Below are 23,576 nucleotides of genomic sequence, written 5' to 3'. Positions count from 1 at the left end.
TTTTTCTTCAAGATTATCACTAAGATTCTTGCCTCTCATCTGAATTTGGTGGCTGCTACTATTGTCTTAGAGCATCAGTTTGGGTTCATCTCGGGGTGCTTTATTTATGAGTGCATTCTTCTGGCCTCGGAAGGGGTCAATTGTATGGAGCGGTCTCTTCGCGGGAAGAATTTAGCTCTGAAGATTGACATTAGGAAAGCCTTTGACACTTTCAATTGGGATTTTGTTGACACTATGCTTGACTGTTTTGGCTTCCCCGTTCGGTTTAGACAGTGGATTCAGACCATCTTTTGTTCGGCCCAAATTTCTGTTCTCCTCAACGGAGAACAACATGGTTATTTCAGTTGTTCGAGGGGGTGCGCCAAGGTGATCCTCTGTCACCCATTTTATTCAGAATTGCTGAGGAGGTGTTGAGCCGCCTCTTTTTGGATGCGGCGGAGAGAGGCTATATTTCCCGGATGCATATGTCTCGTTCTGCCCTCTTTCCGTCTCAACTTCTTTATGCAGATGATGTTCTTCTTTTCTGCAAGGCGGACAGGCGCAACTGTGTTATGATTGAGTCGATTCTTCAGATCTATGCTGTTGTTTCTGGACATGCCTGTAATAAGGCTAAGTCCACGGTTTACTTTGGCAGAGGTGTTCCGTTACAGCTACGTCGGCGCCTCAAGCGGGCTCTGGGTTTCTCGATGGGCTCCCTCCCCTTTATTTACCTGGGGGTCCCTATCTTTGCGTGGAGGGTTTCGGCTGCCCGGATGACCTGCATTCGAGACAGTATTATTGCTCGTTTTCCTAGGTGGCAGGGGATGCAGTTATTTATGGTAGGCAGGATTTGTCTAATCTCGTCTATTATACACATCGTGGCGCTGCACAGTATGTTGTTCTACAAGTGGCCTGCGAAGCTCTTACATGACTTGGATAGGGCCTGTCGTTCCTTCATTTGGATGGGTTGTACAACTTCCAAACGTCACTCCTCTGCGTCCTGGAACAAGGTCTGTGCCTCCAAGCCCTAAGGTGGTTTGAATGTCAAGTCCTTTACTCATATAAACCAGAGGTTTATGCTTTGTCTGGGTTGGCAGATTATTTCTGAGGATTCAATGGGTTTTCATTTTTTTCGACAGCGCTATCTGGATTCTTGTCTGAGGCCCCGATCTCCCTGGTTTTCTTCTTCTATCTGGCTGGGCACTAGAAAGACTATCTCGGATCTAATCTCTAATTCTTTCTGCAGTGTTGGTCAGGGCTCTTCGATCCCTTTTTGGATCGATAATTGGCTTGGCTACAGACTTATTGACAGGATTGGGATCCCGGGTTCCGCCCTTCGACATCTCCAGCAGCCCCTCTCGGACTACTTTTTTTAGGGCTCTTGGCATTTCACTCTGGATTTCTTAGTGGCCTTCCTGGACATTGCCTTCGACATTATCTCTGTACCCATTTCGGGTGTGGGAGATAGATGAGCCTGGACTCATTCTCACTTTGGGGAGGTTACTAGTGCTCTTGCTCTTGATCACCTGCGCCCTAGCTTTCCGCCTGTGAATTGGGGCAAGTGGATCTGGGCTCCTTTCATCCCTGTTCGCAGATCCATTGTTACTTGGAGTGTTATTTTGGGCCGTCTTCCAACAGCCAGTCTCCTCCGTCGCCATGGTTTTCAGGGCCCCAACTGGTGCCCGTTCTGTAGAGCGGCTGAGGAGGACATTGATCACCTTTTTGGGATTGCCTGGTTGCTAGACAGGTTTAGAGTTCTATTTTTGCCTGGTTCCGGTTCGATGGCACCCTGAACCTGGATGTGGGGAGCTTTATTATTTAGGCTATGCAGGTTCAGGCCAGTCGGCAGGTGGCGAATCTCTAGAGAGTCGGGGTTATGACTACTATCCGGAGCATCTGGCATCACCGGAACAAATTTATGTTTGATGATGCTCCTATCTCTGCAGTGGCTTTGACGGTGCAGATCAAGGCTTGGAGGATTTCCATTTTAGCCTTGGGGAGATGGCGAATTCGGTGGAGGAGCTGCTCGTTCTTCATGGCCTTGGGGTGTCGGGTTGTCCCAGTCGCCCTACCTCTTATTTTTATGTGTTCTGGCTGCCTTCTCCGCCTCCTTGGCGAAAGATCAATATCGATGGCTCAATTCATGGCTCCCCGCTCTGTATTCATGTTGGTGGCATTATTCGCGACTCCAGCTCGGTGATTGGGTGCTTTCACTTCTCTGGTGGCCGTGGCTGGGCTTTTGAGGCTGAGCTTTTCGCTCTTATCATTGCTTTGGAGCAGGTTGTTTCCCAAGGTTGGGATTACATTTGGATTGAGACGGACTGCATGTATCTGGTGGATATCTTCCGGGCTCGCTCTACTACTGTCCCTTAGCGGTTCTTCAGCAGGTGGAGGAAGATTATTCAGGACATTGGCGGCTTACATATTACGATCTCCCACATCTTTCGTGAGGGAAACCGGGTTGCTGACTTCATGGCTTCCTCGGTGTCTGAGGAAGGTTTCTGGTTTTTTACCATTCCTGATATCTTGCAGTTGGTTCGGGATGACAAGCGTGGTCTTCCTTATGTTCAGATTGTTTCTTAATAGCCGCTTTCTTGGAGGGGCGCTATTCTTTTCAAGGAAGATTTTCTACTCTTTTCTTTTTGTGTTTGTTTATCTTTGCTTTTTGCTTGCTTGTTTGTGGTGTGGGGCGTTTGTTCCCCCTTGCTGGATTGATTGTTGGTTGACGAGTGCTCCACTTTTGCTAGGGACGGTTCACTGGCTGATTCTGGAGTTGTGTTTTGTTTCGGATGTTGTTCATGTCTTTCTTGGTATTTGCTGCCTTGGTAGTGTTATTAGTCTAAGGTTTTGGGTGCAACACCTTGGTGAGCAACTTCTTGTCGTGATTTGTCCAGTTGATGTTATGGGGAGTGTTTTCATTGCATTGCCTAATATCTTTCTCTGGTATATAAAATATGGTTGTGTTGAGTTCCGTTGGCTCTGGGTCTCTGCTCATTTGATGTTCAGTGACATCATGAGCATGGGTTGAGACTGATTGTAAAGGCCAATGCATTAGGAAACTCACCCATAACGGAGAATTGGGTCTGAGCAGTTTGCGTTGTATCAGTTTGTTGTTGCACATCAAAGCTTTAGCTTTGCGCACCTCCAGAGGTCGGTACATATCTTGTGAGACCTGGATGAGATGGTGTTATGAGTGGAGAGTAGTCAGTGTCCCGTCCTAGATTTTGTGGAAATTGCTTGTTAACTGACTTTTGGTTAGGCTTGTGGGGGTTTTTTCCTCGCGCTTCGGTGTTTTTGCATGGTTGGGTTTGTTTGTGCTTTTCTTAGCTTTCTTCTGGCTTGCTCTCCGGTGCTTTGTTGTTGCAGGTGGTTGCTGGGTCCTGGTTGCTGCGCGGTCCTTCACATGGACCTCTAGGTGCGATGGTTTCTGCTCCACTCATGTTTCTTCCGTTGGGCTGTTGGTTTTAGGGGTGCTCTGGACTCGGTGCTTCTGTTTCGGGATCCTGCTTCTGTGGCTCTTCTAGTGGTCTTCATGTGCTTTTGGGCGTCTGCTTCTGCTGCTTCAGGCATTTCCTTGCTTCAACCGGTCTGGCTGTTAGTTTTTTTTGTGATTTTTGTTTGGGTTTTTGTTTCGGGTTTTGGGGACCGGTTATCCTAGGGGCAATAGTTCGGCCGAAGTCTCTGAGACTGACTTTCCGCCCCTTCCCGTTTTGTTCTCTTTTGGTACTTTTTCGTTGTTTGTTTGTTTTTGTTTGGGCTCTCTTTCTTGAGGCTCGTCCCTTAGTCTGCGCTTGTACTTTCAAGGGTTTCGAACTTTTTTTCAATAAAATTTCTATTTCAGCCAAATTGATATTTCACACCATTAATGCTAAAAAATAATATTTTTTATAAAATATATATAAATTATACTTCATCTATTTCAATTTAAGTGTCTTGTTTTTCTTTTTGAGTTGTCCCACTTCAAATATTCTATTTTTTTATGAAAAAAATTAAGTCCAAAAGAAACAAGACCTTGTAGTGGGCATATGGAGTATTATTTAAGACCTTTAAAAAAAAAAAATCCTTATGTCGAACATTATTGCATTTTTCACTAATGTTAGATTGCTGGACTCGTTGTGGTCGAGTATATCGAGCTTTAATGCATTTTTCAACAAATGCTCGACATGTTCAATTTGCAGAGGTCAAACACGTCAAGCATTAGTATATTTACCACTAATGTTCGGCATGCTCGATTCATATTGGTCGAACATATTGAGTAAAGTTGGCTACTTGAGTAATATAGAAGAATGAGATAAAACTTTAAATTAAGTAAATGCAATTTTATCCTTTCATATTAAAAATAAATAGTTTTTATAATTTTCTTTTATAGTGAATATTTTTTATCTTTTGATTTTGAAAATGAGTAAAACTATTATTCTCTATATATTTGAAGTAAACTTTTTCCATTTTATAAACAGTGTAATCTAATGAAGAAAGGGGAAGGAAAATAAAAATTCAATTATAAAATTTGAGGAATGTGGCATATAAATATGCTAGTCAGCTAGTGTAAGAAAAAAGTTGGCGAATGAATTGATTAGCTAAGGTAAAAACGTTTTCATATATATAATGACTAACAATTTTCGACACGACACCAAAGCACGATACGAAATCGCACGAAATTAATGAATTAGTGTTAAGCCATATCGGGTTCGTGCCCTTATCGTGTCGACCTGATAATTTCGGGTCGGGTTCATGTCACCTAATAGAGTTAATATTATTATTTTTATTAAATATTTATTTTAAAATTTTAATTCTTTGTACACTTTAGCCTTTAGAATTTCGTGTTGAATCAGGTTTTAATCAGATCGTGTCGTTATCGTATCGTGTTAACACGATTTGAATCGTGTTGTTCTCGTATTCGTGTCGTGTTCGGGTTTGAGTGAATCGTGTGGGGTTCGTGTTCGTGTCGAGCACTTTCTTAAAAGATCGTGTTCAGATTTGACCTTATCAGGCCGTGTCGATATCAAATCGATCCGATAACAATCCGACACGCACGATTTGTTAAGCCAATATATATATCTACGTGAAACAGTGCAAGAAGAACTCGAAAAAATGGAGAAATTTTGATTAGTTATGACTAAAACCGTTTCCTATATTGAACCCTATTTGGAACCCTCAAAACCCCCAAAGCTTCACACACACACACACACACATTGGTCCGCTTTTGCAGACGGCAGACTCCACTTTCTCTCTCTCTCGCTCTGACCAAAACCCTTGAAATCATTTCGTGTTAAAGAAATTTCGGAGATTCTGAGATGGGTGATCTCAGCGCCGCCGCCGCCACCGCCGCCAAGCTCCCGATTCCCGGGAAGCGGAATGTCCTCATCACCAGTGCTTTGCCTTATGTCAATAACGTTCCTCATCTCGGAAACATCATAGGATGTAATTCTTCCAAGTTTACATTTTTCAATTCATTTCAGTTGCATGTTTGTGATTGCGGGCAAGTGGTTGTGGATTGTGTTTGAGGGAGTTATATTTCCGTTTGCATGTTTGTAATGATGCGCGATTTGTTGCTCTAAGGGGGTGTTTACTTTGGTGGATAAGCCTTGATTGATAAAAATAGTAAGACTAATCCCTTGTTTACTTTGATGGATTGCAACTTTGGGATATCCCAAGCCCTTGATTATTTTTATCCTCCAAGCTAGTTTTGCTTAATTCTTATCTCATCAAATGAGTGGGATTGGAGTAATCCTACTCTTGAGGATAAAAATACTCAATCATCCATTTTATCAATCATGCAAAGTAAACACCCCCTAAGTGTTGCCGTTTGTTACAAATGAAGTTAATTTTTTTTTTTGAACTTTTTTTTTCTCGTTATGGATAGGTGTGCTTAGCGCTGATGTATTCGCAAGGTACTGCCGAATGAGAGGATATAATACGCTGTATATTTGTGGAACGGATGAATATGGGACCGCAACTGAGACCAAGGCGTTGGAGGAAGGGTGCTCCCCGAAGGAAATTTGTGACAAGTACTTTACTTCATTTTCTGTAGATGTATAAGGACTTCTTTACATCAAGTCTTGATTCACTGAAATATCTTTGTCAATTGTCATTGAGGTGATAAAGAGTCCTTGTTCTAACTTGCTAAGAATATATTCCTTTTTCTCTTTCGATGGTGTGATTGCCGTTTGAATGGGTGAATGAATGTGAATAGTAATGGATCACAAGTCTTGAACATGTTTTGTACCTTTTGAAATGGCTGATTTTTGGCCTTGGCATGCCATGAGCTGATCTACAAGGCATTGTCATTCTTAAAATCTTGAATCTGCTATGTACTTTCTGAAAGAGATCAATTCTTAGTAATGGGTTTTAGAGTTTAACTAGAAAGCTAGAAGCTTGCTGATTTTTTTCTAGAAGCCTTTGCATCTGAATATAGTGGATTAAGGTTTCTTTTATATACTTTCTGAAGCTGGAGGAAGGCTATTGAGTTTACAATGGTAGTTTTTTTTCCTGTGGATGAAGAAAAGAGCCACACCAATTTTCTCTTGGAGTAGGGAGTTTGAGATAAATGGGTTTTGAGAATTAATGTTCTCAGCCTAACTAAGTTGCACTCGAGTAGATATTTATGCATACATGCAGTTAGTTATCTATGTATATGTGTGAGATATGAAATGCTTTTTCTTTCTAGTATGACTCATTAAGAATGTTCCATTAATCTGTTTGCATTTTCACTTTAAAGAAAAATGAAGCATGTATACTTGATTTTTATCAATTCAAAAAAGTGCTCAAAAATAAAATAATGATATTTTATTTTCTTAGACTTAGATAGAAGCGTAATATTTATAAATTACTAACAGCTTCTTGCCCATTCTCTTGGGTCTTGCGCCCACATCAATTTGGTACGCTAGATCCTCACTATTGACGAACTTGTTTTAGCCCTACTCTGTTTTAATCTCCTGTAGCTCCATTGGCACAAGTTGACTAACTTATATTTATCCATCTCATAATTGCCACTACCAAAAGTATTGCCCTGTTGATAGTCTTGTGAGGCAAAGTAAATTTCTTTGCTGGCTGAATTCATCCTTATTTTTTCTTGGGCGGATAGGCCTTAAGAAATGTGATATAATATTGGTGTCGGTTACTTTTGTAGTGATGATTTGACACAAATCTACATTTCCATTCCTTTTTAGCTGCGGGTTTTGCTAAAATTAAGGGCATTCTATGTTCATTGTCAACATCTCAAACAGTGATTCAAGGACTGATGTACCTTGACCAATGCTATTCTTTGTTTTGCAGATATCATGCTATCCACAAAGAGGTATATGAGTGGTTCAACATAAGCTTTGATGAGTTTGGTCGTACGTCAAGTCCACAGCAGACTGAAGTTTGCCAAGCAATTTTCAAGAAACTTTGGGACAATAATTGGCTTGTAGAGAACACAATGCAACAGGTGCCATTTGCTTCCTCACTTTCTTCAACCCTGTAGTTTTAGAGTGTGTTCTCCTTTCTCCCCTCTTTTTTATATAATTAATTGTGATGTGTACGATACGATTGTGACTTGTGAGGTTCATTGATAATATCCTTTATGCAGCTTTATTGCGATACATGTAAAAGATTTTTGGCTGATCGGCTTGTAGAGGGTAATTGTCCAACACCTGGTTGTAATTATGACTCTGCACGTGGTGATCAATGTGAAAAGTGTGGGAAGCTCTTGAACCCCACGGAACTATTGGATCCAAAATGCAAGGTATACAAACTTATATATAGTCTTGTTTTTAATATTTAATTAAATATCTGCTCATGTGGTAGTATTATGTGTTTAATCTCTGAAGAAAGACCAAGTCAGAAGGCATTAAATAATATGAAGATGGATATCACAAATTGTGTGAACAGTGGTATTGCTTAACTACAGGTTTGTCGCAATACGCCGCGCATCCGTGATACAGATCACCTGTTCCTTGAACTTCCTCTGCTGAAGGATAAATTAGAGGAGTATGTAAGCCGCATGTCAGTGGCTGGAGGGTGGAGTCAGAATGCTATCCAAGCAACATATGCTTGGCTTAGAGAAGGGCTGAAACAACGATGTATAACTAGAGATTTGAAGTGGGGAGTTCCTGTCCCACATGAGAAATTTAAGGACAAGGTAAATCGATACACTCATGTTTTGAAGATATAAGCCATGGAGTTCTTTCTTTCACTTGGTAGGAACAATGTTTATGGTTCAATGACATAGTTACTGGCTTACTGCTGATTGATCATAGTTTCTAACAACATAATATGTTCTGCTCGCAATTTCTTTGTTAGGTGTTCTATGTATGGTTTGATGCACCTATTGGATATGTCTCAATCACATCCTGCCACACGCCAGAATGGGAAAAGTGGTGGAAGAATCCTGAAAATGTGGAGCTGTACCAGTTCATGGGCAAGGATAATGTTCCTTTTCATACTGTGAGTCAATAAAATAAAATCGAATTATTTGCATTTTATTAATATTATTGCGGACCTGTAGGGTAATATAGATTGCTGAAACATATGGTGCTGTTTACTCCCCATTTTTCTTTCATGACAGTGGTGTGCTAATTGGATATTTAAGCCTAATTTTGTTTGTTATCTACTTTATTCAGGTGATATTCCCTTCCACTCTTCTTGGAACTGGTGAAAACTGGACTATGATGAAAACCATCAGTGTTACAGAATACTTGAACTATGAAGCAGGTTAGGAGATATGAACAGACCTATTAATTGCTTGCGACGGGGAGGGTCACCTATCCTTTCTATATCATTTATGGGTTGAAATTCAATTTTGGAAATCTTCCCTTGGCAATCAGGGAAGTTCTCAAAGAGCAAGGGTGTTGGAGTCTTTGGAAATGATGCAAAGGACACTAATATTCCTGTGGAGGTGTGGAGATACTATCTTCTGACAAATAGACCAGAGGCAAGTGCTCTATAATATGCTTCCCTTTATGTTTTTAATCCTTTGGATCACTTCCATCCCCACCTCATCTCCCATGCCCTTTTGCAGTGACTGACCAAATGCTTACTTTAACATTAATTATAATTAGTACAAATTCATAATTTCAGGTATCAGACACTTTATTCACATGGTCGGACTTGCAAGCAAAGTTGAACAGCGAGCTACTGAGCAATCTAGGAAATTTTGTCAACCGAGTCTTGAGTTTTATCGCAAAAGACCCAGGTTTGTTAAGTTATCATGTTATGGATCTTTAAGATAATATTTCACTATTGCATACCATACCCCACATGTCACCATATACATGTTAAGAGTGATCTTTGAACAAGGTTCAAAGCATATCAAGGCTGAACAAAAAAGCAAATTAAGGCTTATAATGATGCGGAGGCCCAGAAAACCCACTGTCATTTCAGTTTCTACTGTTAATTCTTTCATTCTCACCACTTCAGTCAAAAGGATAGAAACATGTCTCTACTCATTGCCTCTGATGTACAAAACATGGAAGTTGTTGAATTAGCTTTAGTTATGGTACGCTCAATTTAACTTCTTAGTTCCATGGAAGAGGAAAGAAAGGTGACAATGATATAGTTATAAATAATGTGTGTATATGTGTACTTCGACTCTGTTGACCTCTCAATGATTCTTCCATTGAAAGTTTCTTAATAGATTGCTACTAAATACTAAATAATAAAGAGTGTGAACGAAAAATCAAGATAGCAAAAAATGTCATTGTTATCGTCCATTCATTGCTCAACTTCATTTTAGTCGTAATTGTTTCTGTAGTAAATCCTATTCCCCTTGGGGTCTATAATTGGTTATTTTATTTAGTTAGTTCGCTACTTCCATGCAGTCTTCATTCAAAAGTCTTCTTCTAGGCCTATGGAATTGCATGCCATCACAAAGCACAAACTCAAAATCATTTAGCTGTGGTTTGTCCTTTTGAATTCTTTATGATGACTTCTCTGAAATTCTCATGCTAGTCCAGCTCAATAATATCTGGTTACAAATAGCTACGATTATTATTCAGTACTGATAATCCGTTTGTAGGACCCTGATAAAGTTAATCTGAAGTTTCTTTGAAAGAGCTTTGGTGAACCTTGTAGCCAAGGAAAGATTGTGAACCAAAGAAGCTCATATTCTTTACATGATTTAGGAGGGAGAAAATAGATATTCCCAAACAATAACATTGTATCTTAGTATGTTCTGGTTTATCAACTTAAGTAACACGATCCTAGTTATTGTCAGTCTCTTGTTCAGTTTTTAAAAAATATGCATATAGTTAAGTTAAGTTCTTTGGTTCTATCTCTAAGTATAAGGGTGGTAATCAATTTTAAGTTCAGTTTCAGTAAGATGCTTAATATTTTTTTTCTTCATCATTTTCAGCTTCAGGATATGGTTCTGTCATTCCTGATGCTCCGGGTGCAGATTCTCATTCATTGACTAAAGCACTGGGAGACAAAGTTGGCAGTTATGTAGAACAGTACATAGAAGCAATGGAGAAGGTAACCAGTCCATGCATTGCCTGTGTTCTTAACAGTACAATTTATCCTCGGATCAAAACTAGGGTTGCTATGAATAACTTTCCAAATGGAATTAAATGTAGGTGAAACTAAAGCAAGGTTTGAAGATTGCTATGAGTATATCTGGTGAAGGCAATGCTTATTTGCAAGTATGAAGCCTATAGTCCTTTTGCACTCTTTTCATTTATTTTCTCAGTTTTGGTGTTTACTTTTCTTGGTACTTACTAGGCCATAGCATGTTAGAACATGCTATCAGAAAGAGAAGGTAAGACTTATTGTTTCATGTTTAACCGTTTAGGAAAGCCAATTTTGGAAGCTTTACAAGGAGGATCGACCTTCTTGTTCCGTGGTCATGAAAACATCAACTGGACTAGTGTATCTTCTTGCATGCCTCTTAGAACCTTTTATGCCCTCGTTCACCCTTGAGGTAATTTCAAATATTGAGTCCTGCAACTTTAATTTCAAGGGTATGATGCTACTAAGTAGCACCATAGCTCATTTTTATCTGGTGATTAATCTATGCCCTTAGCTGTGCAGGTACTTAAGCAGCTCAACTTGCCACTTGAAGCACAAATTTCTTTTTCTGATGAAAAAGGTGATGTTGAAAGGGCTAAAAGACCTTGGGAGATCATTCCCGCTCACCATAGAATTGGAACTCCGGCACCATTGTTCAAAGAACTGGTATTTCTTCCTCGTTCAGCTGTTTATTTTGTTTCCTATCAATTTCCAGGGCTGCTTAAAATGATAATTTATCATTCTTGTGCACCTAATGATATGCAGAAAGATGAGGAAGTTGAATTCTACAAAGAAAAATTTGCTGGAAGTCAAGCTGATAGGATTGTGAAAGCTGAAGCCGAAGCAAAGAAAATCAGCGAGCAACTTACAGAAGCCAAAATATCAGGTTATTCTTCTCACTCTCTTGTCTGTGTGTGCGCGCATGAGTATGTTACAGTGAATTTATTTCTTTGCTATTCTTTTATCAACCCTGTCATGCTATGATAGAGTAAAGGGATTGAGATAAACAGGAAACAGGAGAACTGAAAGAGAAATAAATTGAAATAAATACTGAACAAGGAAAACAGAGAGTAACCCTCCTCTTGCGAGGCCTACAGCGAGAACGCTGTCCCGAACTCCTCTTGTGAGGCCTACAGCAGAAGCTGTCCAGAATAATACTGCAACGATAATCCTAACCCTAACTCACTAATAACTATTTAAAGACCTACAGAAACTTGAGGCCCAAGAAATATCTTAAAGCCCATACAAAAGCCTGACCCATGACTTTATTCTAGCCCTAAATAACTAAATAAATTAAAGAAACAATATATAATTAATTAACTATAACTAAATGCTGATCTGTATCATGCTAAGGATTAAATGGGCATTATTTGTGCCTTATGTTGCATCTCGTGTGAGTGTGTCTTAATAAGACAAGTGGAAGTAAAATTATTGTTGCCAATTATATCTCCAGACACAGATTCTTGTGCACTAGACTACTAGTGCTATGTGTCGTAAGTGTATGCCAGTTTCACAAGTTCAGTTTTAGAAGTTTGATGGAACAAGAGTATGTGGATAAATCCATATTTTAGTTTCTTATGGTACTGACGATCTGCTCTAAGCCTTTGCTCCAACTCCTCTTCCTAGTTCTCTGTTACTCTGTGAGAACTAATGCATCCCGACTAAGAAGATACCCTATGCCAGTGAACATTTTTGATTATATCGGCATATTGCTATATGATATATAATATATATATCATAGATAATATTTGGATCATGATAAACCATTCTTGTTAGTTTCATTTCATAACTTTGCCACTTCTGTGCAGAAGCTTTTCAGCGTTAATCTCCACCAGTGCATACTGAGCTCAAAATAGTAATAAGATGTTCTTATTTGGTTAACTTGTCTAATGCGAGTGATACAGTTGGTGGATTTCAACATTAAGAAGTTCCTAGAACGATACTCTTTTTCTCGAGATGGGATAAGACAGTTTAGTAAGGCTTAGTGTCTATTTGAAAAATTATAAGCTAGACTATTGGGTGATAAGGATTGTCTTTGTGCCCGTGAGATTGATTTATTGAAAAATAAAGGAGCGATTTTCTTAATTAATTGACAGGATCCCTCCATTATTCTTCTTTGGGATGGGGGTGGGAATTAGTTCAGTTCTCTGTAAATAAGCCTTGGATCTGTAACTTTTAATATAGCAGCATAATCCAAAAGTAAGGACCTAACCCAAAAGTTCTAAAATATTCTTTTTTGCTTCAAATGAACAGTTTTAAGTGTTTAATTATGAATTCACCTTTTCTGTTTCTTATTGAAAAGAACAATTAGATCCCTTTTTAGCCAAGATTGCATTTTGTATGTTCCTTATTAAATAACCTGCAACATGTGATTGTTACATATGAAAGAATTTTGTGTACAAGAGTTGTATCATGTCCAAATTACACAGAAACTGTGTCTGGAATGGGAGTGGATATCTCCTGCATCAGTCACAGTCACAGACCTATTGAAATTTTTTAGAGATACAGAGCATTCTGGAAAGCATGCAAGCACAATTTCTTATTGTACTTATTTTTATTTTCGTGTAGATGGTAAAACTGCAAAGAAGGATAAAACCAAAAAATCTGCAGCAGCCAAGCCTAAGGTCTCGGCTCCTGCTGATGCTGAAATCTCCATTAGTAGACTAGATATTCGAGTTGGTCTCATTACAAAGGCTCAGAAACATCCTGATGCTGATTCTTTATACGTTGAAGAGATTGATGTTGGTGAGCCACAGCCTCGCACGGTCGTCAGTGGCCTTGTCAAGTATATACCCCTTGAAGAAATGCAGGTACCCCTGACTTTTGCTTTCTAGCTTCGTGTGCATGTTTTTATATGTTATTAATCCACTTCAAGTGGAAATACTCTTGCTGACAATGTCTTCTGCACTAGAATCGAAAGGTTTGCGTTCTCTGTAACCTGAAGCCAGCAGCGATGAGGGGCATAAAGTCTCAAGCAATGGTCCTTGCAGCTTCTAATAATGATCACACTAAGGTGAGCAACCATTTATGTTGTGTATCTGTTATCTGCATATCTGTTTTCATGGAAAGAGTGAACAGCTAGAGTAAGAGGTCAGCACCTGATAATCTGGTCCAAAATGCTTTACTTGTTATAGGTGCCTCCTTTCGACTACGCGTAATAAATCATATTTAATTCACATGAATAACTTAAGATGGTTAACCGTTGTCCCTGTTTTCTTGAATTGAGCTCCAGCTTTTCAACTTTTGTCGTGTAAGCTCTAGCTGATAGTTTTCATCATTTTTTTTTTTTTGTGGTTGGGACTGATTAATGATTATGTACGAGTGACAATACTTGGGAAGTATTTCACTGGTAGTAAATATGAAAGGGGTGCAAAAGTATTACCAGACTTGAAATTGTGGATTTCACTTTGCCAGGTGGAGTTGGTTGAACCTCCCGCAGGAGCTGTCATTGGTGAAAGAGTGACGTTCCCAGGGATCGAAGGCTCGCCAGATGATGTCCTAAATCCAAAGAAGAAGGTCTGGGAAACACTCCAAGTGGATTTGCATACTGATAAGGAGTTGGTGGCTTGCTTTAAAGATTTGCCACTTACAACCTCAGCAGGTGTCTGCAAGGTTTCATCAATCAGTGAAGGTTCGATCCGATAGATCAACGTGCCAGATCTTTTTAGATTTTCTGAGATTTTGACCTGTCCGATACTGAAAAATGTTCAATTGCTGAAGACCAGAATTAATTGTTTGTTGTCTGATTAAAGTGAATAGGATCTTACAAATTTCTTTGTGTACGTGTTATAATATTTGGCTACCTATGTCACCATGGGATTTTGCTGGATGCTAAGTTTAGTGGCATTTGATGATGTTCTGTTCTGAAAGAAATATATGAAGACACAGATTTGTTCTATATGTAGAATTCAGCCTTACATAGTTACATTGCACCGGCAAATTTCGAGGTAAAAGAGCACGATTTCAAGATTTGGTGGCTCTATCCTATCATCCACACCCATCAATCAACAAAATTTACCATGAATATATAACATACGATATTGAGTTTCAATTCAAAAATTTCCTTTCAATTTCAATATTTGGCAATGCGACTTGGTGATTAGAAATGTATGCATCTTCAATTGATAACACCATCTAGTAATGTCCAAAACTCGCATTGCACTCTATATCATAAATAGATTTGGGCAGATAACTTTATTGATTTGGTCCATATACGAAGTTGAGCCAAAAAAAGAAGAAATAATCTAAATCACCACTAATCCAGCCTACAATTCGTTGGATCAAAATCTTCCCGAAATCTTTCATGATAGGGATGGCAACCGGGCACCGGGGATTGCTTTTCCACTCCCATACCCGTCTCAAAACATAACTCACATACCCGCCTGCATACCCATTTAAATCGGGCCGGAGATTACCCAACAGAGGAACGGTATTTGTTGGGTACTAATCAATTTATTTATTTTGTAAGATTTTCTTATACAAAAAGCATTTTTGTCCATTTCATCAAACATATAATAGTATTATTCAACATTACAAACAAACCATAAATTTCACAATTAAAACTCAAATATATCTTCTAACAAAATTATATCGAACATATAAAAATATAATTGGGGCGGGTTTGAGGTGGGTACCTATACCTCGAACCCAACTCGGGTATAAGTTTCATACCCGTCCCTGAAATTTCACTTTCATACCCGAACCCATTAGGGACGAATATTCGCGGATACCCGAACCTCGGGTATTATTGTCATCCCTAATTGTAGAAACTTCGTTTTGAATTGTGTGGACCTAAAAACTTAGAAAATTTCTTTTGTTTTCGTGGAAAATAGGCCTAACACTTGTATGGAGGCCTTCGCACTATTTTCCTCAGGTCGGTAGTATCCACTGATAAAAAATATCTTTCAATTATATCTGCATATGTTTCCCTTGTCCAACAATTGCCGCACAAAATAAATCTTTAATTTTAGCACTACGCAGAAGAAGATGACAAAAACTTTCATAATTAGAGACACTTAGTCCAGCCCTAAGCACAAACGACATGAAAGGTATACATAATGAAATCTAAATTAAAATTTCCATAAACAAAAAAATCAAAATAAATAAATAAATAAATTCCCGAGCCACATATGACAAAGCACACAAAAGCACTGTCTCTTCAGCTTGTATATATAAACCTGCTTGCTCATAATAAATTAATTAAATCCCAATTGAGTTTTGTGACAAATACTTTCATTGTCTTCTCCACAAATGGCTTCCACAAGAATTATAATTATGGCTCTTTTCTTATTAATGGGTCTTCTCAATTCCTCACAAGTTACAGACGCTCGACAACTCAATACACTGCCATGTAAGCACTTTCTTCAAACTCTCCATAATTTTTAATACTAACATGATTTTCTCAGCTCAACTAAACATATCTTTTTTCTTTTCTTTATTGGCTTTGTATAAGACTTATTTTTAGGTTCTTTCAACTAATTTGATGGAACAATTTATAGTTATTATACTACTTAATTTAACTATGATACTTGGAATTATCTCGTTTGATCTTTCTTTTTTTTTTTCCTTTCAATAATTAACTATTGAAATTAGGAGCAACGGGGTAGAGGATAAGTAATCCACAATTTCATAAGTTATATATATTCTTGAATGATCTTCTGTTAAATTTTCAATAACTTGTCTAATTTAGATGTTAAAGTTTTAATAATAGTTCCAAGACACAATAAATTATAACAGGTAGATATTATGACTCTTTCAACTTAACAGATAACTATAAACATTCCTAAAAGACAATTATTAAAATAAATTATATGGAAAAAGAGGTGGGGGTAGACATGGATGACAGATGTAGTGTTTGTGAGTTTATCCTTTATATGACAGTAATAAAGAGTGTGTGCTTGTATATGATTTATGAACTAGACATTAATAATTAGAATTTTAATGTATATTCTTCCTGTTTCACTATTTATAAACATTTTTTTTATTTTGGTTCTTGTTATTATTTTTGGCTCATTTTTATTTTGGTTCTTGTTATTATTTTTGGCTCAAATGTATATTAGACACTTTTGTATTATGGCTGTCTTGATTTTTTTTTATATGCAATTTGAATTAAAAAGAACTCTTGTGAAATTGATATATATTTTTGGCTCAAATGTATATTAGATACTTTTGTATTATGGCTGTCTTGATTTTTTTTTATATGCAATTTGAATTAAAAAGAACTCTTGTGAAATTGATATATATTTTTGGCTCAAATGTATATTAGACACTTTTGTATTATGGCTGTCTTGATTTTTTTTTATATGCAATTTGAATTAAAAAGAACTCGATATATATTTTTGGCTCAAATGTATATTAGACACTTTTGTATTATGGCTGTCTTGATTTTTTTTATATGCAATTTTAATTAAAAAGAACTCTTGTGAAATTGATATATATATATATACTAGCATTTGCACTCGTGCGTGCAACACACGAAAAATATTTTTATATTTTATAATATATAAAATTGATTATCATTTGATTATTATATAAAAATTCTAAATATAATTAAAAATACTATAATTTAAGATAAATATATTTTAGTTTAAATAAAAATAATAAAGAATAATTCATATTAATAAAAATGATATTGCGAATAAAGGAAATAATATAAGTTAAAAGATAATTTTAAAAAAAAATAGATTTATTCAAAAAAAAGAGGAGAGAGAATTTTCTTTAGTTTTAATCTTTAAACAAATATAATTTTTATATTTTAAATTAAATATTTACATAACATATATCAAATTAAAGCTCTTGTCATGATCTTTAATTTGATATGCATATCAAATATTTTATAATTAGTCAAATTTCACAATTTTAAAAAAGAAATAAAATATAAAAAGAAAGAAGTTAAAGAAAAAGAAAAAAAAGATGTGTAGCTTATAAATAAACCTTCAATTTTATTTTAACTACAAAATTGCCACTTAATTTTAAAATTGATTTGAAATCAATTTAAAATTGAAAACTCAAATATATATATATATATATAGGGGTTGGTTATAGTGAAAACCGCAATTTAAAATGAGAATTGAGACACTGCACTGGCGTATAAAGTTATTGCATTTGATGTACAATTAACTGCATTCGGAAAAAATATTCCCTTCAGGATTCGAACCCACATGATGCATCCATCCATCAAAATGATGCATCCACCGTTGATATTCATGATCCACAGATTGAGGATGGTTCTCTGTTCTCATTTTAAATCTCAGTTTCCATTTGAACCTTGCTCTCTCTCTCTCTCTCTCTCTCTATATATATATATATAGGGAGAGGTTCATGAAAGAACCATAAATAAAAAAAGAACGGAGAACCATTTTCAGCCATTCGATCATCAAGATCTACGGTGGATATATCATCTTGTTGGATGAATGCAGATCCTGGGTTCGAATCCTGAAGGGAGCAATTTTTTTTTTATTTTTTTGAGTGCATTAATTTTAACAGCGAATGCATTAATTTTTACAATGAATGCATTAGATTTGATGGTTCTCCCGTTCTCACAAATAATGTAGTTCTCTCTAGAACCACACCCTATATATATATATATATATATATATATATTAAAATTATACTATAATTTTATCTTGCAACTCTAAATTAATAAAGAAAACTATCTTCGATTTTTTATACTATTAATTACTATATATTATGAAACTTATTATAATTATTGAACTTCAATAATTTATTAATTTGAAGTTTATGAATTATGTGTAATACATACCCTCTCAGCAAGTTATAGTTATATATAAAATTCTATCAGCTTTCCTCAGCTCCTTGTATATATATGTTACATATTTATATACCTTCTTTTTTTGGAGGGAAATATATTAATATATATATATATATATTGACAGCTACCGATTTGTATAAAAATAATTGCTTTCTAATCCATGGTTATGCCGTAAACAAAGAGAGGTAGAGGCTAATTTGCCTATGGAAGTGTTGGGTACAGGGAGTAAGGCTTCCTCTTCCTTTGTGCTTTAGAGAAGGAAGGCCACCAGTGGTTGAAACAAGGGCACTCGCCTCAGAAATATCACTAGGAGTTGGTTTTAGAAGCTTAACTGAACTGAGTTCCCTGCTTTCCATATATATATATATATAAAAGGTTCATTCATATTTGAAATCTAGTGTACTATATTTGATGCCCTATTTTGTACCATTATTTTTGTTTTTTGTTTTATTTTATTTTATTTCATCTTATTTTTTTTTGTTAAGTTTCAAAATTTGTATACTTTAATTAATTTTGTTATTATTAACTATGATATATTCCATCCAGTTAGGAAATATAATTATTTTTATCATTTATTTTCATTTATTAATAATTTATTATTGAAGTTGATAAATCTAAAGTTAGGGTATATAATTTTTTAGTTCTAATATTTGAATATAAAATTAATTATAATTCATAATATTATAATAAAATTATTTTTATAAAATATATTATAAAAATAATAAATATAATAGTGCGACACAATGATACACAAAATTATGGAATAGTAAATCTCATTGGACTCACTTAGTAATAAGATTATTAATTGACTACTATCTAAAGACAATGTGGGTTTGATTTCAGCTAAAGAAGGTGAAAAGATGGGAAGTGATGCACGTTTTGAGTGCCCGAATGGGTGCTGTGGTATAGCCAGCCCATATTGTCGATGCTGTCCTTACCCCAACACTCACTCTTCCACCAAGCCACTTATCTAGCTAGACTGCTTCATGTTTTTTTATTTTTTTTTCTTTGTATAACTTGTATCCTCTGTCTAATCCTTCATCTAATAAGGTGTTCAAAGAAAGGAAAGGAAAGTGTGTATCTTCAGAAAATTTAGATGATTCACTCAAAATGTGAGCATCTTTGAGTGTAAAGACAAAATATATATTTAATTTAATAAATAATAAAATTACATACAATTTTAATATTTTTAAATTGAAAAGTATTTGTGCTGGTTGGTATCTTTATTTGATCCTTTGATTTTTCTCTTCAAGTTGATTTTTGAATAGATTTTGAGTAGTTCTTGAGATTTGTTGGAGAAATATGTCTTCGATCTTCTTAGAACTGATCTCGAGTTTTATAATATTGATGCGGAGGGCCTTCGTCTTATTCCTGGATCTAATGTTGGGGTTGACTTGAGCTTTGAGCTTCACATAAGCTTTGGGCTATCTAGCGGTGATGCAGAGAGCCTTAAGCCTTGTTCCTAAATCGAACGTTGAACTTGGTTTGAACTTTGTGCTGCTTCTACGAATATCGCCTTGAATCTCGATGTGATACTTTAAATATTGGAGAGAATTTCACTGTAGATAAATTCTCCTCCAATTCTTGAGCTCTTGAATTATGATTTGATGTGTTTAAAATTTATATAAAGGCCACTATTTATAGTTGTAGGGAGAGTCAGGCTTTGGGCTTGAGCCCAGAGGATTATGGGCCTATGGCTATATGGTGCAATTTCATTGGTTTTTGAAGATGTGTTAATTGTCGGAAAATTCACATACTTTTTCATATTTTGGTTTTTTCCCATGACAATTTTTTTTTTGCCTAACAATACATGAATTGAAAAATTAAAAGAAAATTTCCCCCGCCTATAATTTTTCCCCCAAATTAAATCCGAGCTGGCAGTCGGAAAGCCATCGTGGATATGTCATCTGATGACTTAAACGACGTCGTTTGACATTAACATAAAACGACGCCATTTTACGTGTTGATGATCAAAAATTAATTTTTAGTTCAAAATTAGGGTTTTCTGCAATTTACCCTTTCTATTCGCAATATAGGGTTCTAAGAGCAAAACCATGGATTCATACATGGCGCGAGCAGGTTCCATCTCACCTTCGGCACGAGCACTCCAGGCGGCCTGGATAGTCATCGTTTCTTCTAAGCCGATCGTACCACCGTCGTGTCTCGTTTGTCGACGTTGGGGGTTGGGGTTGCTCTGACAATCCCTGCCTGCTCGACGACCGAACGACGAGGAGGGAGCCGATGGTGGTCTGCTTTTCGCACGATAGTGAAATAGCAGTGGCAGGCGGCGATTCTTGGTTGCGGACAAAGTGGTCTTCGGTGGCCCAGTGAATCAGTGACTGGATGGAGGAGCTTCCGACAATTCGGCGACGCATCGGGCCGGCCAGATCAGAGAGCGAATCAGAGACACGTGTGGCACTGCGTTTTGTGCAATGCGATTCCCAAGGCGAATTCGATGGTTAGAGAATCCTATTTCAAAAATTAGGGGTCTCAAGATTTTAAGTTTGATACACAGGTGGAAAATAAATCTTATGTGGTGTACATGTAATATTTAAATTTGACACCTGGATTAAAATTTGACACGTTGGATCCGTGTCATTTCGACGGTGATCGAAAATTGTAGACATGGGAAATTTCCTTTTAATTTTTCAATTCATGTATTGTCAGGTAAAAATTTTTTGTCATGGGAAAAAACCAAAAAATGAAAAAGTATGTGGATTTTCCGGCAATTAACCCTTTGAAGATTCATATATATCAATATCAAGATTTGATTTACTACCAAAGAAATTGATCTATATCTTTTAGATATGACAGTATCTTTATGAATAAAATATATATCTTATTTAATCTTAAATTTTATTATATTCCAAGCTAAATAAAGATATTATTAATCACTAAAATCCTAGCATTAGTATCGCAACTAGCACAGTGAAAATGTAGAATATATAGTAAAGCGAGTGTCGTATCCACAAAGACTGATATGATGAAAAACATAATGAGTAATTCAACACAAGCCCTCACTCAATATTCAGGCAAACGAAACAAAAGATGGTGATGAACTATAGCTAGACTAAAGCAATGAAAAAAAAATTAGATAAAAAATTTTCAAGAATAAAGTTACTGATCCTAAGGAATGCAATTACGTTAATTAAATCTACACAATTGACCTATTAATTCAAATTATCAGTTTAATCCAGTCCCGATGAGAGATCACATTAATAATCACACACTCTCGCTAGAGCAGTTTATGATAGTTGAAGTAAATTATCTACTCCATCTCCGCTAGGTCTAAAAAAATCTACTAATGGCCAAAGCACATAAGAATAGCTACATATGATCCACCTATCTTCGCTAGGTCTCAAGGTTAAAATCATATCACACATTCCTGAATCGGTTAAACAATTATATCTGCGCTAGGTCTAAAACCGAATAACTGAACATGCAAATTATTGGTCAGATAATCCATAAGAAACAGGCACCAGGAACTGTAAATCAGAAAATTTCAATGCAAGTCATGTAATTTCTTAAAAAAGAATACATAAAAAATATAAAAAAAATAAAAAATAAAAACTGTCGGTTTGGCCCCGAAACTGCCGGTTCAGGGCCGAAAACTGGCCCGCCTATGAGAACAAATGGGCACGGTGAACTGTAACCGCTGATTCCAACTCGGAACCGGCGGTTTTCGGCCCGTGAACACCCCTAATATGTATTGTGGTAAAAGTAGTAATAATGATAGTGAGTCTATGAATAGTTAAATATGAGGTAGTGCTATAGTGAAGAAAATATAAGGTAGTTGAAAATTGAGGTAACCGCTAAAGTGACACCATTATGAGGTAGCACCACAGTGGATGCTTTTAAGTGAATAAGTTATTAGATATTTTTTTGCTTATATTTATTCCATATAGAAAACAAATCAACTTAGTTGGGATGACTAAAAAAAAATATTGATCAAGTTAGTTGGGACGGAAGAAGTACAACAATTATCACTTTTACTCATAACAACTTTCATTTATATACTCACTCTGTCTCATGAATCTTGAGTCAATTTCCGTTTTCGGCTGTCCCACGAATCTCGAGTCATTTATATATATAGTAAGAATCAGGAAAAAAATAAGGGATTATAATTAAACTTATCTTAACTAATTGTGTATTTTTCTACTTTATCACTTTTCTACTTTATTACCTACACACTTACCTAATCACTTTTCTACTTTATTATCTACACATTTAAAACACTAATCTTCAACTTCTTAATTCTCGTGCCGAAAAGAAGTGACTCAAGATTCGTGAGACGGAGGGAGTAGTACATAAGAATAATTGTTATTTATATTAAGGGATAATTGCGTGAAAATACACAAACTTTGCCAAAAATCCATATTTGACACGAAGTTAAGATTTTACATTTTAATACACCAATTTTCGTTGTTGTCCAAATTTGACACGACTTAATTCTTAAAAATTCAAAAAACAACCCCTTTTTGTAAATAATTATACAAAGACCCACTTATGTTATTATTTGGGACATTTAAACCAAAACAAGATATTTCCTTATGATGTTTTCTTTTAATCTTTGATCCGCGCCTAAAATGGTTTAAAAGAAAACATCATAAGGAAATATCTTGTTTTGGTTTAAATGTCCCAAATTATAACATAAGTGGGTCTTTGTATAATTATTTACAAAAGATGTTTTTTGAATTTTTAAGAATTAAGTCGTGTCAAATTTGGACAACAACGAAAGTTGGTGTATTAAAATGTAAAATCCTAACTTCGCGTCAAATATGGATTTTTGGCAAAGTTTGTGTATTTATGTGCAATTTTCCCTTATATTAAAAATAACTATCAATTTTAATTTTAATCCGAAATAACTAGGTAAATGTCACTTTTGTCTCATCGTTTGGCCGAATTATCGATTATGTCCAAACTTTCCGATATTATCAAATTGGTACCCAATCTATCAATATTTTTTTAATTGTGTCCCGTTAAAATTTTCCGGCGCCCGGGAATTGACGCGGAACGCCGGAGGTTGATTACATGGAATTATTAATCCACTTGGAAGTGGCAATATTATTATACTTAACAAAAAAAATCAACATAATACTTATGTGGCATCTAAAACGACGTCGTCTCAAGTTTTCAACAAAAATCCGAAATCAATCCAGAAATCGGGTACTCTTTCCCTCATTCTAGTCGAAAGAAGAAAGGTTGGAGAACTTAGGTGAAATTCGAATAAATTATTCGAGTCGATCCCCAGACGAACCTATTGTTAATCAATTATTCCAATTATGTATTGTGATAATGCATAAACATATACAATGATGATAAGCAACAATATCTACAAAAC

At 36.1% G+C, this 23,576-nt stretch overlaps 1 protein-coding gene and 1 long non-coding RNA gene across 2 annotated transcripts; both read left to right on the top strand.

Moving 5' to 3' along the window:
* The first annotated feature begins 5,063 nt into the window (after window positions 1–5,063).
* Window positions 5,064–14,362, top strand: LOC130986768 (methionine--tRNA ligase, cytoplasmic). Its single transcript, XM_057910285.1, has 17 exons — window positions 5,064–5,400; window positions 5,843–5,987; window positions 7,255–7,408; window positions 7,550–7,705; window positions 7,871–8,101; window positions 8,263–8,406; window positions 8,583–8,673; window positions 8,787–8,893; window positions 9,040–9,154; window positions 10,313–10,431; window positions 10,533–10,598; window positions 10,748–10,876; window positions 10,987–11,130; window positions 11,230–11,350; window positions 13,033–13,274; window positions 13,376–13,477; window positions 13,879–14,362. The coding sequence occupies exons 1-17, from the start codon at window positions 5,274–5,276 to the stop codon at window positions 14,107–14,109; spliced, it is 2,424 nt and encodes an 807-aa protein (XP_057766268.1). The 5' UTR covers window positions 5,064–5,273; the 3' UTR covers window positions 14,110–14,362.
* A 970-nt stretch (window positions 14,363–15,332) lies between these two features.
* Window positions 15,333–19,436, top strand: LOC130986805 (uncharacterized). The gene is made up of 2 exons (XR_009089398.1): window positions 15,333–15,814; window positions 19,079–19,436. It is a non-coding gene; the product is annotated as an uncharacterized LOC130986805 (long non-coding RNA).
* The last annotated feature ends 4,140 nt before the right edge of the window (window positions 19,437–23,576 follow it).

Source organism: Salvia miltiorrhiza, chromosome 5 (genome assembly GCF_028751815.1).
Source record: "Salvia miltiorrhiza cultivar Shanhuang (shh) chromosome 5, IMPLAD_Smil_shh, whole genome shotgun sequence".
In the NCBI taxonomy this organism is placed as follows: domain Eukaryota; kingdom Viridiplantae; phylum Streptophyta; class Magnoliopsida; order Lamiales; family Lamiaceae; genus Salvia; species Salvia miltiorrhiza.
Note: the sequence above shows the minus strand (reverse complement) of the source record. Positions and strands in the feature narration are given on the sequence as shown.